The sequence below is a fragment of the Megalobrama amblycephala genome, linkage group LG17 (genome assembly GCF_018812025.1).
Source record: "Megalobrama amblycephala isolate DHTTF-2021 linkage group LG17, ASM1881202v1, whole genome shotgun sequence".
NCBI classification, from domain to species: Eukaryota; Metazoa; Chordata; class Actinopteri; order Cypriniformes; family Xenocyprididae; genus Megalobrama; species Megalobrama amblycephala.
In genome coordinates, this window is record NC_063060.1 from 34,528,002 (window position 1) to 34,542,347 (window position 14,346).

Genomic DNA, 14,346 nt, shown 5'->3' on the forward strand with positions numbered 1-14,346 from the left:
TTTGTGTAAATGATTTTATTTTCACACAGACCAACAGCAGAAATGTTCCAAAACACCTGTAGAGACAAATCAAAAACAAGTTTTAGATTAAAAGTTCAACTTGAGGCAGTTAGTCGTCAAGCACAAGGCATTTCCCCCCTAACATTTACTTTAAAAGACCTGTTGGGAATGAAACCCGTTTAGAGGATATATCCAAGCCTATACCCTACTATGGGATAACCAGTACAATTATGCATAGCATCAGTATCAAGGAAGTAATACCTAAAGGCCATGCTTCTGAGATTTATAAATGCAATAAAAAGCCCACACAGTACACAGTATGCAAATTAACAATGAACAAAGTACTACAACACTACTATAATTATGTTGCTTGATGCATTAGCGAATGTAATAGTTATTCCAACACAAAAATCACTAATAACAACAAACAAATAACCTGAATCTCACAAATTGCAGGTATGCAAAGTTGAATGCAAATAAGTAATCGTCAAACTTATAAAGAACTAGCCATCTGTTGCCGTCAGGTGCTCACCTAATGTTCTTAGTTCATTCTTCTGACGAGTCTGTTGATCTGGTCCTCCCTATTTCCTGCATCACCTCCCTCAACAAAGTGGGTGGTCTTCTTGTTCATGCCACCACGAGGAGAGGACAGTTTGAATGGCCAGAGGAAGTTGTTTGCAGCCTTGAAGTTCTTTCCAACAGTGTAGATCTCATGGATGAGATCCTCAACGCAGATGATTCCACACTGACCTGGATATATGCAAATCATGTGACTGAATCCTAATAAACGCTACTACTGTAATACCTAGCGTTCAATCAGGGTGTGCACTGCCTGGTCTTACCAAGGGTCTTCTCAATCAGGGAGTTATCTGTGAGTGCAATGCGCTGCTTCTTGATCTTGCCGAATCCACGCTTGTAGATGAGCTCTCGCACAGATTTAAGGTTGGGGTAGCTAAAAACAAACAAAATTGGGCTTTAGCAAGCAGGTAAAGATAATTTTAACATGTTTGTCGAATTCAGCCATTATATCCTGGCACACATTACATTTCACATAAGATTTGCCACCACCTCATAGTAATTTAGTCAATTATTTAATCTCATGTCATTCTAAAACCATTCATTCATCTTCAAAACACAAATTAAGATTTTTAAATGAAATCAGAGATTTCTGACATTCCATTTTAAAGTCTATTCACCCACATGTTTATAAAGAAATCAAAACTATAAATTGAGTGGTTTAATCTTTGGAAGTGATGATTGTTTAAAGGACAAATCTGTTCAGCATAAAACAATCACTTCAGAAGACTTGATTCAAATTTTATTCAGATTTTATGGACAATCTCTTTTTAAATTAATTTTGGCTTTTATTCACAAACATTAAAAAATATGTGTTCCAAAAGGTGAACAAAAATAAAAAAAAATGTCCCATATGACTAATTTTCATATTATGCACTATATTTAAAATCTTCTGAAGCCACACAAAAGCTTTGTGCAAGAGACAGAAAATGCATTCAAATTATGACACCATTGATGGGTCTGTGTTAGATCTGATGTCAAAGCCAACTGGTCATGTAATGACAAAAAGCGCTCAAATATTTAGAGTCTGGAAGCCAGAGTCCCCATTCACTTTTATTATATAAAAGAAAAGGCCAATACATTAAAAAGGTTAGTTCACCCAAAACTGAAAATAATGTAATTTCTCACCCTTGTGCTGTTCCACATCTGTAAGACCTTCATTCATCTTCGGAACACAAATTAAGATATTTTTGTTGAAATCTGATGGCTCAGTGAGGCCTGCATAGCCAGCAATGACATTTCCTCTCTCAAGATCCATTAATGTACTAAAAACATATTTAAATCAGTTCATGTGAGTACAGTGGTTCAATATTATTATAAAGCAACAAGAATATTTTTTGTGCACCAAAAAAAATAAAAATAAACTAAATGAGTTATGAATATAGTGATGGCCAATTTCAAAACACTGCTTCAGGATGTTTTGGAGCGTTATGAATCTTGTGTCAAATCAGCAGTTCAAAGTGCCAAAGTCATGTGATTTCAGCACGTGATTTTTGCCGGTTTGACACGCGATTCAAATCATGATTAGACACAAAAGATTCATAACGCTCCAAAGCTTCCTGAAGCAGTGTTTTGAAATCGGCCATCACTATATAAGACGTTATTTAGTTTTTTTAGCACACCAAAAATATTCTCTAATATTGAACCACTGTACTCACATGAACTGATTTAAATATGTTTCTAGTACATTAAAGGATCCTGAGGAAGTGTCATTGCTGGCTATGCAGGCCTCACTGAGCCATCGAATTTCAACAAAAATATCTTAATTTGTGTTCTGATGATGAACGAAGGACTTACAGGTATAGAACGGCATGAGGGCGAGTAATTAATGACAGAATTTTCATTTTTGGGTGAACTAACCCTTTAAACTTTTCTCATATTGGTTTGGAGCAACATGAGGGTGATTACAAACATTCATTTTTGAGCCAAGTATACATTAACGTTCAAAATTGTGGGGTCAGTAAAATTGTTTTTAAAAGAAGTCTCTTATGCTCACCAAGGCATCAAACAAAAAAAACAAAAAAAAACTACTGACCCTAACTTTTCAAACAGTAGTTTACCTTGAAGCGTAAGACTGCTATGAATACACCATGGACATTCACAGTTTTTACATGCTCAACCCAAAACACAGCTTTACGTACCCCCAGGCAATGTAGGGCTCTGCAATTCGGAGCATGTTGATGGTGGCCTTGTTCAGTTTGACAAAGACACCGTTGAAGATCTGGCGGAGACGGAGCAGTTGAAGCACCTTGCGGACTTTGGGGCTGACACCATTGATACTGAGGAAAGACAAGGTATCCAATCAACAACTTTCAAAAGACAGCTTCCCTAATATTAATACTATGAAGTAGTGGTTTCAGAATATTTGGCTTATTTTTCAAGAGGAATCACCATGGTCGATAAGACGGGGAAAAAAGAGCAACATCATTAACCACCCTATGTGAGACAGCATGGCAGATGATCATTTGAAAGTGGAAAATTTACCCTCTGATCCTGATGACAAATGCCAGTTTGGGCTCAGCTGGGACGTAGTAGTTGCCTGCCTTGCGAGCCATCCTGTTCATGCGGACTTCACGCCTGTACATCTCCCTGTATTCCTTATGGTAAGCTTCAGCTCTCTTGAAGATGAGCTTCCTGGTGACTTTGCGTGCCTATAGGTGAGAGAAGACATGCATTATCAATTCAGGCTCTATGTTGATGCTTTTTTAATCAACATTATGTTGACATCTGTTTATAAACAACAAAGCTTGCAAGGAAATTCTAAAACACCAACCTTCTTGTCAGCCATCGCCTTCTTCAGACGCACGGCCTTGATGGCAGCATACCGCTGTCGCCTCTTCAAGAGGCTTTCGGGGACTGAGGGAACCTTCTTCTTTCTAATAAGAAAAAGTAGCATATTTGTCATTTCCCTGTTAACGGTATTAGGCCTGCATTTTTTTTTTTTTTTATTACAAAATTTGAACATACAGGATCAGGGAAATAAAGTGTGGTTGTGTGATACAATGAATAATCATACATTAAAAAACAGAAAACAAATCCTGAGTTTGCATGCATCAATATGAACTAAAGAAAAGCACATTAGGTTAAATCACATCTTTAAATAAATCATAATGCATCAAAACTTTTGCACTTTTTTGTTATTTATAAGTCGGAGGGATAAAGGAATTAAATTCAGCAAGAAAAAGAGTAAAGCTTAGGGGAGATTTTTTGTGAATTAAAATTTTTACATACAAGATAAAAAAAAAAATAACATATCCAAGGGATAGCAGCTTTGGGTTTTCATAGTAAAAAATAACTTCTTTAAGGATGAAAGTATGGGTAAAAATATAGGAACTTAAATTAGCCCAAAATGTATTGGTTAGCATTAGGCCTGCACACCAGGCTATTATAATGACAACTATGTCACGCTTAAAAAAAAGGCACCATGTATGAACTACACAACCCAGATATATATTATACACAACATATGACACTATAATCTTAGACTAAAACTTGCGTTTATAAAAATACTAGCAGAGTAGCATCATGCTTTCGCCTCAAGTTAGCAATCAGCTAATGACATTTAATAAATACTGTATTGGACGAGGTTATTTCATATCTACAGAACACATTTTGCTACAAAATGCTTATTCGGGAACGTTTTAATGTTACTACATAAAGAGGTTTTTCACACGTTGCTCATCCCGGTAGGACTCACGACATTCATATGAAATTTATTGATTCATCATTCCCCGATACTGCCAATTTTCCCATCATTGTACTTAAACATACACATATTGCTCATTAAGACCCCGAACAATATCGTATGAGTTATATTTAATCCGATGTAAGAAGATTCAAATAGCACGGTATCCAACTTACGTTTCACCCGCCATTATCCCCACAGTAAAAGAGGCTTCTACGCATGCGCGGTGAGGTCTTATAAGGTAGGTCCTTCATACTTCCGGTTCTCTATTGGGTCTCTAGATATATTGCCTGAATTTTAAAAATTAATACCGTAATTATTTTACTTTTAATAGACGTTCCGGTTGAATTGATATTTTATCTTTAAAATGCATTGAGAAGTACATAAACTGGTAACAGCGCATATAGAAATGACGCACAAGCTATGACTACTTTGCATAGCAGGCGAACACGCGCGTGGAAAGTTATGAAGTCAAGGGATTTCGATCATATTTAAAGAGCTGGAGAGCCACAAAAACACACTGTTATGGGCAGTTTTCATCCCGTCTTGGAAGCTGAGGGGTCCGGATTTTATTTGCTGCTCGACAGGGTTTTTCTTTGAGCACATCTGCGGTTTGATTTCTTTCTTTGCTGTTGGAACTGAATGTTGCTGTAGTTTGTTTAGTTTGGCGATTGGAAACACAGCGGCACGCGCACATCATGAATATCGTTACTGAATTATTCGTGGTCACTTTTAAAATAATTTGGTCGTTTGTGCTGGCCGGTGGTAAATGGTTTATTCGTCCTCGGGAGAAGAGTGTGGAGGGGCAGGTGTGTGTTATTACCGGGGCTGGAAGCGGTCTCGGGCGGCTCTTTGCCCTGGAGTTTGCCCGGAGGCGAGCGATCCTTGTTCTGTGGGACATCAACCGACAGGCTAACGAAGAGACCGCAGAGATGGTGCGTGAAATTTACAGAGAAATGAACCCCTCCGCTGGTGAGTTTAGTTTAGAAACTACCCTTTCTTCCACTTTTTTTTTTTATTCTTCCACAATAAAGTCCTATTAATTAACATTAGTTAAAGCAATACATTTGTTACCGTGTTTATTACAACTGTTAGTTCGTGTTGGCTCAGTTTCATTAAATATTGACCGATACAACTTTTGATTTTTATTAATGTATTAGTAAATGTTGAAATTTGAAGTGCTTTTCAATTAACCAATTTAATCCCAGGGAATATATAACTCAATAAAACTTTAAAAAGTTTTAAACTTTGTTAAAGGATTAGTTCACTTTCAAATTAAAACTTCCTGATAACTTACTCACCCCCATGTCATCCAAGATGTTCATGTTTTTCTTTCTTCAGTCGAAAAGAAATTAAGGTTTTTGATGAAAACATTCCAGGATTTTTCTCCATACGGTGGACTTCAATGGAGCCCAAATGGTTGAAGGTCAAAATTACAGTTTACAGCGATCCCAGATGAGAAATAAGGGTCTTATCTAGAGAAACCATCGCTCATTTTCTAAAATCTTTTTAATTTTGTACATTTTAACCATAAATGCTCATCTTGAACTAGTTCTCTTCTTCTCTATTTGAATTCCAGCAGTGTAGACACTGCTAAAGTTTGAACTAAACTGTCATATACAATATGGTTGTGCAAGTATATAACAATTAGTTCACACTTTAACCTGTGGAGGGCAGTAATACACTTGGCAGTGTCTACACTGCTGGAATTCAAATAGAGAAGAAGAGCTAGTTCAAGATAAGTATTTATTGTTAACTTAAAACTTACATAATTTTTTAGAAAATGAGCAATGGTTTCTCTAGTTTAGACCCTTATTTCTCGCCTGGGATCGTGTAGAACGTTTTGAAGCTGCACTAAAACTGCAATTTGGACCTTCAACCGTTTGTGCTCCATTGAAGTCCACTATATAGAGAGAAATCCTGGAATGTTTTTATCAAAAAGAAAGACATGAACATCTTGGATGACATGGGGGTGAATAAATTATCAAGAAATTAATTTGAAAGTGAACTAATCCTTTAAAGTATGTGTTTTATTACTGGTAGCTGATGAGAATTTAGTGTTTGGCTCAGTTGGTCAGTAATACCCAATATTAAGTTTTAAAATTGGTCTTATATTAAATGGGTTGAATGTTTGCAATACTGTTCTGTTAACACATTTATTCCTTTCTTTTCTTACAGGGTTTTCAGATAGTGTTCAAGAGTTGCCTCTGTTCCAGCTGAAAGTTTACACATATGTTTGTGACGTTGGTAAACGCGAGAGTGTGTATTCGACCGCACAGAAGGTGCGCAAAGAGGTGGGCAACATCGACCTGTTGATCAATAATGCTGGAGTTGTCTCAGGACGTCATCTTCTTGAGTGCCCAGATGAGCTTATTGAAAGGACTATGATGGTCAACTGCCATGCTCACTTCTGGGTCAGTATGTGGCTTTGATCAGCACCATTATGTCAAGTCTTTATTCACACTTTTTGTGTGTGTGTGTTCATTTTTTTGATTCTGTATACATTTATATTCGCAGACTACAAAGGCTTTCCTTCCCAAGATGCTGGAGCTGAATCACGGACACATTGTAACTGTTGCCAGTTCACTGGGCTTGTTCACTACTGCTGGTGTGGAGGTAAAAAAAAAAAAAGTATCACTTTTTTTTCTTCTTGTATATAAGTATAATGTACTACAACATGTTGCAAAGATGCTTTGCAAAGATGCAGTTCAGTTAACAACTTGTTTCTCCTTTTATTGTAGGATTATTGTGCGAGCAAGTTTGGAGCCATAGGCTTCCATGAGTCTTTGAGCCATGAACTGAAAGCAGCTGATAAGGATGGAATAAAGATGACGCTTGTCTGTCCTTTTTTAGTTGACACTGGCATGTTCAAAGGCTGCAAAATTAGGTTTGTGTTTTGTTGTTTTTATTAAATATCTTTAATTTACTTCTGATGGCAAGACATGTTCTAATTATAATTGTTCCCTTACAATCTTTTTAAACAGGAAAGAAATGGCTCCACTTTTTCCACCGCTAAAGCCAGAGTACTGTGTAAAACAGGCCATGAGAGCTATACTAACAGACCAAGCAATGATCTGCACGCCACGCGTCATGTACATGGTCACCTTCATGAAAACGTAAGTATAATATTTGATGATATTCTTGTTTTATTTAATGGGTATATGTATAATGGTCTTTAATTTCTCATATCTTGCAGCATTTTGCCATTTGACGCCATTGTGTGCATGTACAGATTTATCGGTGCTGATAAGTGCATGTACCCCTTTCTGGCACAACGGAAGGAGTCCACGAACAACAATGAATCAAAGACTGGAATCTAACTGGTTCTGACTGAGCAGTGCTGCTAAATTCTGTGTAGTTCCTCTGGAACGATGAAAGCTATACATTGAGTTTTTTCTGATGACATTTTGCTGTCAAATTTGAGATTTCAAAAAATATAAATGTAGAACACATTTAGCAATTAACTTTAATTATTAAATGTTGTGTTACTGTAAGATTGCATAAGAAGGCCTGTCACATATTTATATGTATTCACATTTTATTTGTCATGTATTGTTGCTTTCCTCTCAGCATTCCATGACTTTGTCACTTTAGAGGGTTTTATCCTCCTAATAACACTACAACATGCACTACATGTATTGAAAGTATTTCTTCTTGTTGCCTTTTTTGGTCTTGATGTGTTGATGATTTGGATTACACCAATGATTAAGACAAAAGATTAGCAGAAAATGCCATAAGTGCTTATTAAATAAAGTCTTCATATATCATGTACAGTGTCTTTTTTTTTTTTTTTTTTTTTTTTTTTTTTTCTTCCCCATTTAAAGTAGTGCAAAGTGATGAAGGCATTCCCCCTTTTTTGTGCACAAACAAGGTGGAGGTTCAATCTGTGCCTAAAATGTGGTCATGAAAGTTTAAGATAAGGAAATTAGGAAAGATGCAAGGGCTACCCTTGTGGGAGAAAAAAACCATTCTATAGCTGTACTTCCCAGTTCTTTATGCATTTAACTGAAATATTCCAAAGCATTTAATCACTGATAAACAGCTATAATCTCAGTAATAATGTTCCTTGTTAATAATCTTTGAGGCCAGTTTAAAGCATAAAGCAGGCCTATTAAAAATATATTAAGTATGATTTTCATATATATAAATTCAGGTGAAAATATGGGATGAAAATATTATGTAACTGAAAATGCATACAAATTCTGTGAACATTATCACTGAAAAAAAAAAGCATTTAATGCAGAGAAAACATTGCTGAAATAAGACAATTATAATTTTTATTACATAACTTGATTTAAATGTAAAAAGCTGTAAATTGTTCAATTGCAATGAACAAGACCATACATACTGTATGTATTAAAGGTGCTAAAGAGGATGTTTTGTTTTATACATTTTTGCAATATTACTTGAAACTGTCTTTACTAACTGATAAAAGACTATTTATTAGGTGCACTGAAAGGAATAATATTAATATACATCATCTGTGCATGAGGTAGGGCCTTAAAAACATCAGCCAATCGTTTACGCGATCATCGCGTAAACGATTGGCCCTCTGGCTTGTCAATCACTGCCATGACGTTCCTTGTGAGAGACGAGCGCGGCTGCGCGCTCCAGTAACTTTCCACACTCCACAGGCGCCGCATGCAATGTTTTTGTCTGGAGACAGGAGTAACAACTGCAGATTATGAGTTACCTGCGTTGAGTCTGACATAATGAATCCACTAACACGACACAGTGAATGCCGGTGGTAAACACTCGTGTTCCAATACGAGTGTTTACGAGTTTTGGGAGGCGTTCCTTCGAAGGAGGGGGGTTGTTCTTATGCATGCACTCATTTCAAAAACTCAGTAACAGTCTTTGGTTTCTCAGTCGACGAAAAGATCCTCTTTAGCACCTTTAATATTTGTTAACATTTATAAAAATACAGCTGTCCATTACTGTACAGATGAAACTGTTAGCCTTGGCTTTTGATACAGTCGATCATAAAATTCTCCTATCCTGACTAGAATGTTTTGTGGGCATTCAGGGAACTGTTCTCAGTTGGTTTAAATCTTATTTAACAAATAGTAGTTTCTCTGTCAGATTGGGTAATTTTTCTTCATCGCCTGCTCAACTCTCTTGTGGAGTACAGCAGGGTTCAATTCTTGCACCCATTCTTTTTTCTCTGTATTTACTTCCTCTGGGCACCATTTTCAGAAATCATGGTGTATTTCACTGCAGATGATACCCAAATTTATTTACCTCTGAAACGCAACATAAATGCTGCTCTGGAAACTCTTTTTGCACGCCTAGATGAAGTGAGAATGTGGTTCTCTAAAATGTTTTTGTTTTTGAATGAATAGGTTATACTCTTTGGCCCCCATGATAGCTCTGGGAGCAGAAGCATTGACCTAGACTACCCTGCTCCTTTTACCTCATCCTGCATTAAAAAACATAGTCGTGTTGTTTAGGATCAGAACATTAAATTTAAAAAAAAAATAAATTCTTCGATTACTTCTTGCTTTTTTCAGCTACATCTTCTCTCTAAGATTGAATCCTCTCTCTCTCTGAGAAAACCTTAGAGATTGCGATCCATGCGCTTATTACATCTGGCTTGGATTACTGCAACTCTCTTTACTATGGCATATCCAAATCCTCTATCGCTCTGTCTGAACTACTCTATCCCTACAGTCCCACGCAAAATCTGAGGTCCAGTGATAAGAGACATCTCTCTGTCCCCAGATCATGATTAAAGCATAGAGGAGATCCTTTGCTATTGCTGGCCCTAGGCTGTGGAACAGCCTCCCGGCCTATGTCAGATCAGCAAAGTCTTTAACTGTTTTTAAATCTTCTCTTAAAACATATTTTTTTCTTAACTTTTAATTCATTGAGAGTGTCTGGTATGAATGTATGGTTTGCTTTGTGTTTTTGTTATTTTTTTGGTTCAGACTTAGGTCAGCCGTTTGCTGTTTTAAATGTGAATTTACATCAACATTTCAGGTTTTGCAGATTTAACTTAAATTTACAGTTAAAAAAAAAAATAATTAATTAACTGATATAATGTTAAAGTCACATGATGAATCAAAGCTCATCACAAACAGCGTTTACACAAGCTGAGAAGGTAAATATTATAGTATATAGAAGGTGCAGTGTCATTCAAATACTAAACACCATCATGGTAACACTAACACACATGACACTAAGTAATGCAATAAACATTCATTTAACAACATAAGAGGTACATAAAACCCTACATTATTGATAAGAAAAAAATGAAAATACATCACATGTGAAGTGTCACGCAGAGAATTCTGGGATGTCAATTTACAGTTTTCACTGTAAATTATGACTTGTTCTTTTTCACTTCCAAAACTGTAAATTTAACAGTATTTTACCGTAAAATTACAATAAATGTGAGATTAGATCTATTACAGTTATTTTATATTATAGTAAGGATATTTCCCTTATCAGTTTTAGTCTTTTACTGTTAAAATCACAACAATCATTTTAGCTCAGTTTTGTTTATTAATTGTATGCAAAAGTAATTTATCCTCTGCCACCCTACATCCAGTCCTATCACTAACAGCCCTGTATGGATGTGACTACATAATGAATAGCCGACGAATGAGTCTTTCCCTGCCCACTCACTTGCGGAAATACCAGTGACCATCGGAGAGAATTATCAGACGTCCTTATCAATGGAATGAGAGAAGCAGGGAATCACATTCAAATGCCATCAGACTGATTCTAAATACATATACTTGTTCCCGGCCAGAGGGAAAATGGGATTCCTCTCAATTGTCAGTGATAGTCAAATCAGAAATGAGCTCACAGTAGAGTTTGGTCTTTAGTTCACACTGCCTAAATATATTTACAGTAGGAAGTGTTTTTGACAATCTGTTTAAATATAGCAAATAATGCTGTTTGTTATCAGAATATCCTGACTACAAAATGGATTTTTTTTTCTCTTTAATGTTGTGAAAGTGTTGAAATGATCCAAATGACATTACGTAATCTTGCTTCATACGGATTGTTAAGATGCCAGTGTTACTAAACATTGTTTCATGTCACAGCCTAACAAAAAAACAGGAACATGCACTGACAATTCAGTGAATAAAAGCCAACAAGCGACGCCTGTCTGTTGGTTAGATAACTCCACTTTCAGCCTAAATACCACAAAACAATAATGGACCCCTTGTACAAACTCAAAAAGTATGCAGCATATCCCTAATTAGAGATGACAGCATAAAAGATTGATTGGTCGATGTGTAGCAGCTCATTGTAAGGTGTTTGTGATGTGCTTTCACTGGAGTCTGTTGAATCAGGTATTAATTATGCACTGACGATTATTTTGATTCACTATTAATTGCTTTGAGATTACATTTGACAAGTTACACATTCATCTTCACCTCCACGAAATTTAGCCGTGGGTGTTTGCAGCAAAAATCTTAAGAAACAACTAAGTTTTGTTATCATTAAAAATAGTTTAACATTTTTTGATTTGCAATACTCCTGTTTTATCAAATGAAAAAAATAAAAGAGTTGCATCACTGCCAGTAATGTTGGTTTGGCAGACAGCTCCCCTGTTGGGCTCCCCCACTTGTAGACCCTCTGACTAATAGGCTCAGACCTGCTCTGTTAACTCCCCTGAAAATGAACAAGCATGAGAGATCACTGATCCACAGTTAATCCCGTTCCCTTTACCAGGAAATGACACCCACTCCCACCATGCTCATTTGGATGATACCATTACATTGCCAATGCAATGATGTCACAGACATGTTTCAAGATATATCAGATATCCTACGAGGAAAATCCTAAGCATTGGAATTCCGTCTGACGGAAGAGAAAAACAGATGACTGTACTGTTCATCAGACAGAGGACTTTAGAATCACATCTGTATAAACAGCTCAGAAACATTCCAGACTATTTTTTTTATTTAGATAGATCATTATTTAGTTTCAACAGATGATTCACCAAAATAAGACGCACATCAAGAACAGAAAACATACCTCCAGCTGAGTAAAAATACTATAAGAATAATTTTTGATGACTAGCATATGGAGGACCAAATTACTCAAAATGAAATAATTAAATAAATAATGAATTCAATAAAACAACAATTAAATGTACAAGTTTATTCTGAAATAATTAAATAATTGTTATAAAACGGATAGTTCCGGCCCTTGATTCTGATTGGTTGAGTCGCGTTCGAAGCCGTTGTAAAATTCCCGAAAACATACAGCTGACCGCATTACATAAGTATCGCTGAGCGCTAGAACTACGCTTTCTCTTCAGTGCCATAGTTGACTCTATAAAACCAACAGCAGAATAAGCAATGAGAAGACTGAGAAAACTGAGGATGTTTTCGCACTATTGGCGGTGTTTAGATTATATTAGCGCACACAACGTTCTATTTCATTATGAGGTCATGTCATCAGCGACGCTTTCGAATGCGCGGGAGACTGAACACAAGGCTGGTTTCCAATTCTTGTTTGTTATAGCCTATAGGTAGGCCTAAAATATTTCTATCCCAAGGGTCTCTCACTTTAACCATTTAAATGAATTCCTGTCAAATAGGGCCTATAAAAACGTAAAAAATTCAACATAAATTCACATACCATACCACTATTACCCATTGACAAATACGAGACCGTTTGAGTTCAAAATCATTTTTGTTCAATTAAAAAAAAAAAAAAATCATATCATGAAATGCATGATTTTCAGGTCCACGTTTTTTCTTTACACCAAACATTATTTGTGTCACGCATAGCCATTCAATAATTGTACATTTTATCATAAAATTCAAACAATAAAGGGGGTTTTGACGCACTTAAATATGACGTGCTGTAGCGAGTCTTTTCTTCCATTTTAATACAATTTAATAGCATGAAAAAACATAGCATAAACATACAGTAAAAGGCTGAAAGATCCGTATCATGTCTCATGTAATCGCTCAATCAGTGTTTCAGCGACGGAAAGACGTCAATAAAACAACTTATGTCACTTAACCTTGCATTTACCTGAGGAAAGTTATCCAGTGTTCACAGTTTGTTAGTCAGCTATAAAAAACACTAGAGAGGAGCTTACTGTAAATGATATGTATGCTTGAATGTGTCATTAGAGTTTAAGAACCATACAGTGTATGAGAGGGTTCCCTGTAGAGTTTACAACATGGTTTTGATATATATCGATATAAAGTCGATATATAATATGTATAATTTATATTTATTTTAATTCATATGTAATAAATTAGAAATATGAAAATTTAAACTAAATGAATGAATTAAAATTTAAATAAAAAAACTAAATAGGCCTAAATCCTTAAAATAAACATGCTTATATCTTAGACATAGACGTTGGAACAGGGGGGGCGGGGGGGGGCGGCCGCCCCCCCCTCCCAGCCCGACCCCCTCCACCCCCCCAACCCTTTTCTCCACCCCTCTAGGGGTCAGCCAGCTGTTTTTTTCGTTCAGTGGCTTGATATTACCGGTATGAATTTTCATGTTCCAAAATGTTGTGAAAATAAAACAGCTCGCCCTCGTTCATTTCAGGGGTTCTATTTAATTACCATTTGTGCATTTCATTCATTGTGCCTTGACACCAGTTCAAAACTGAGTCCCAAAAGTCCGCGTAAGAAGCATAAAGCCTCGTTTACACTGCACGCGTGTGCGTTGCATTACGGCTCCGGCAAGGTTTTGTTCCGTCTTCTGAGCGGTGTCAACTCACACCAGAAGCATTTCAGAAGCGAAGCGGCTGGATTCCCCATACCACGAGATTTGCATGTCTTTTTCATTGATTTTTTTCGTGTTTTTAATGGCTAAATTGTTAAATTTTGTCCGGTTTTATTGTGTTTATTGCTATGCCATACTTTATTTTGCTGTAGCCATACAGATGAAGTTAATACACTTAAAATTCCAGTTATGGACAACAAAAACAAAGAAATTTTAAGTTTTTCAACTTCGAATCTCTTGTCGTCAGTTTCTGGCATCGTAGTGATGCGAAATATGACCAGGAGTTTACTCAGGGTGATTATTTTGACTTTATTTTGTATTTGAGCTGCGCGTCTTTGACGCGGCGTCCGTCAAAAATAGGCGAGGCGCCT

General features: G+C 36.4%; 2 protein-coding genes and 1 non-coding gene across 3 annotated transcripts; 1 reads left to right on the forward strand and 2 right to left on the reverse strand.

The window, feature by feature from the left end:
- On the reverse strand, positions 1 to 4,578 carry rpl7 (ribosomal protein L7). Its single transcript, XM_048162998.1, has 7 exons — positions 4,438 to 4,578; positions 3,350 to 3,452; positions 3,061 to 3,227; positions 2,718 to 2,855; positions 843 to 952; positions 533 to 750; positions 1 to 56 (listed from the first exon to the last, which is right to left on the reverse strand). Exons 1-6 carry the CDS (start codon positions 4,449 to 4,451, stop codon positions 542 to 544), a joined length of 741 nt encoding a protein of 246 aa, XP_048018955.1. The 5' UTR covers positions 4,452 to 4,578; the 3' UTR covers positions 1 to 56; positions 533 to 541.
- Positions 2,924 to 3,014, reverse strand: LOC125252060. The gene has a single exon (XR_007181143.1). It is a non-coding gene; the product is annotated as a small nucleolar SNORD12/SNORD106 (small nucleolar RNA).
- A 30-nt stretch (positions 4,579 to 4,608) lies between the features above and the next one.
- rdh10b (retinol dehydrogenase 10b) lies at positions 4,609 to 8,028 on the forward strand. The gene is made up of 6 exons (XM_048162997.1): positions 4,609 to 5,233; positions 6,440 to 6,675; positions 6,779 to 6,877; positions 7,003 to 7,148; positions 7,246 to 7,377; positions 7,458 to 8,028. Exons 1-6 carry the CDS (start codon positions 4,960 to 4,962, stop codon positions 7,579 to 7,581), a joined length of 1,011 nt encoding a protein of 336 aa, XP_048018954.1. The 5' UTR covers positions 4,609 to 4,959; the 3' UTR covers positions 7,582 to 8,028.
- The last annotated feature ends 6,318 nt before the right edge of the window (positions 8,029 to 14,346 follow it).

Excerpts from the sequence above, each read along its gene's own strand:
- rpl7 (XM_048162998.1), bottom strand. Across the intron at positions 3,228-3,349 it reads AGGCGATGGCTGACAAGAAG|GCACGCAAAGTCACCAGGAA; the intron begins GTTGGTGTTTTA and ends TCTCACCTATAG. Across the intron at positions 751-842 it reads CCTGATTGAGAAGACCCTTG|GTCAGTGTGGAATCATCTGC; the intron begins GTAAGACCAGGC and ends GCATATATCCAG.
- rdh10b (XM_048162997.1), top strand. The coding sequence starts at position 4,960 with ATGAATATCGTTACTGAATTATTCGTGGTCACTTTTAAAATAATTTGG. Across the intron at positions 7,149-7,245 it reads TTCAAAGGCTGCAAAATTAG|GAAAGAAATGGCTCCACTTT; the intron begins GTTTGTGTTTTG and ends CTTTTTAAACAG. Across the intron at positions 7,378-7,457 it reads ATGGTCACCTTCATGAAAAC|CATTTTGCCATTTGACGCCA; the intron begins GTAAGTATAATA and ends CATATCTTGCAG.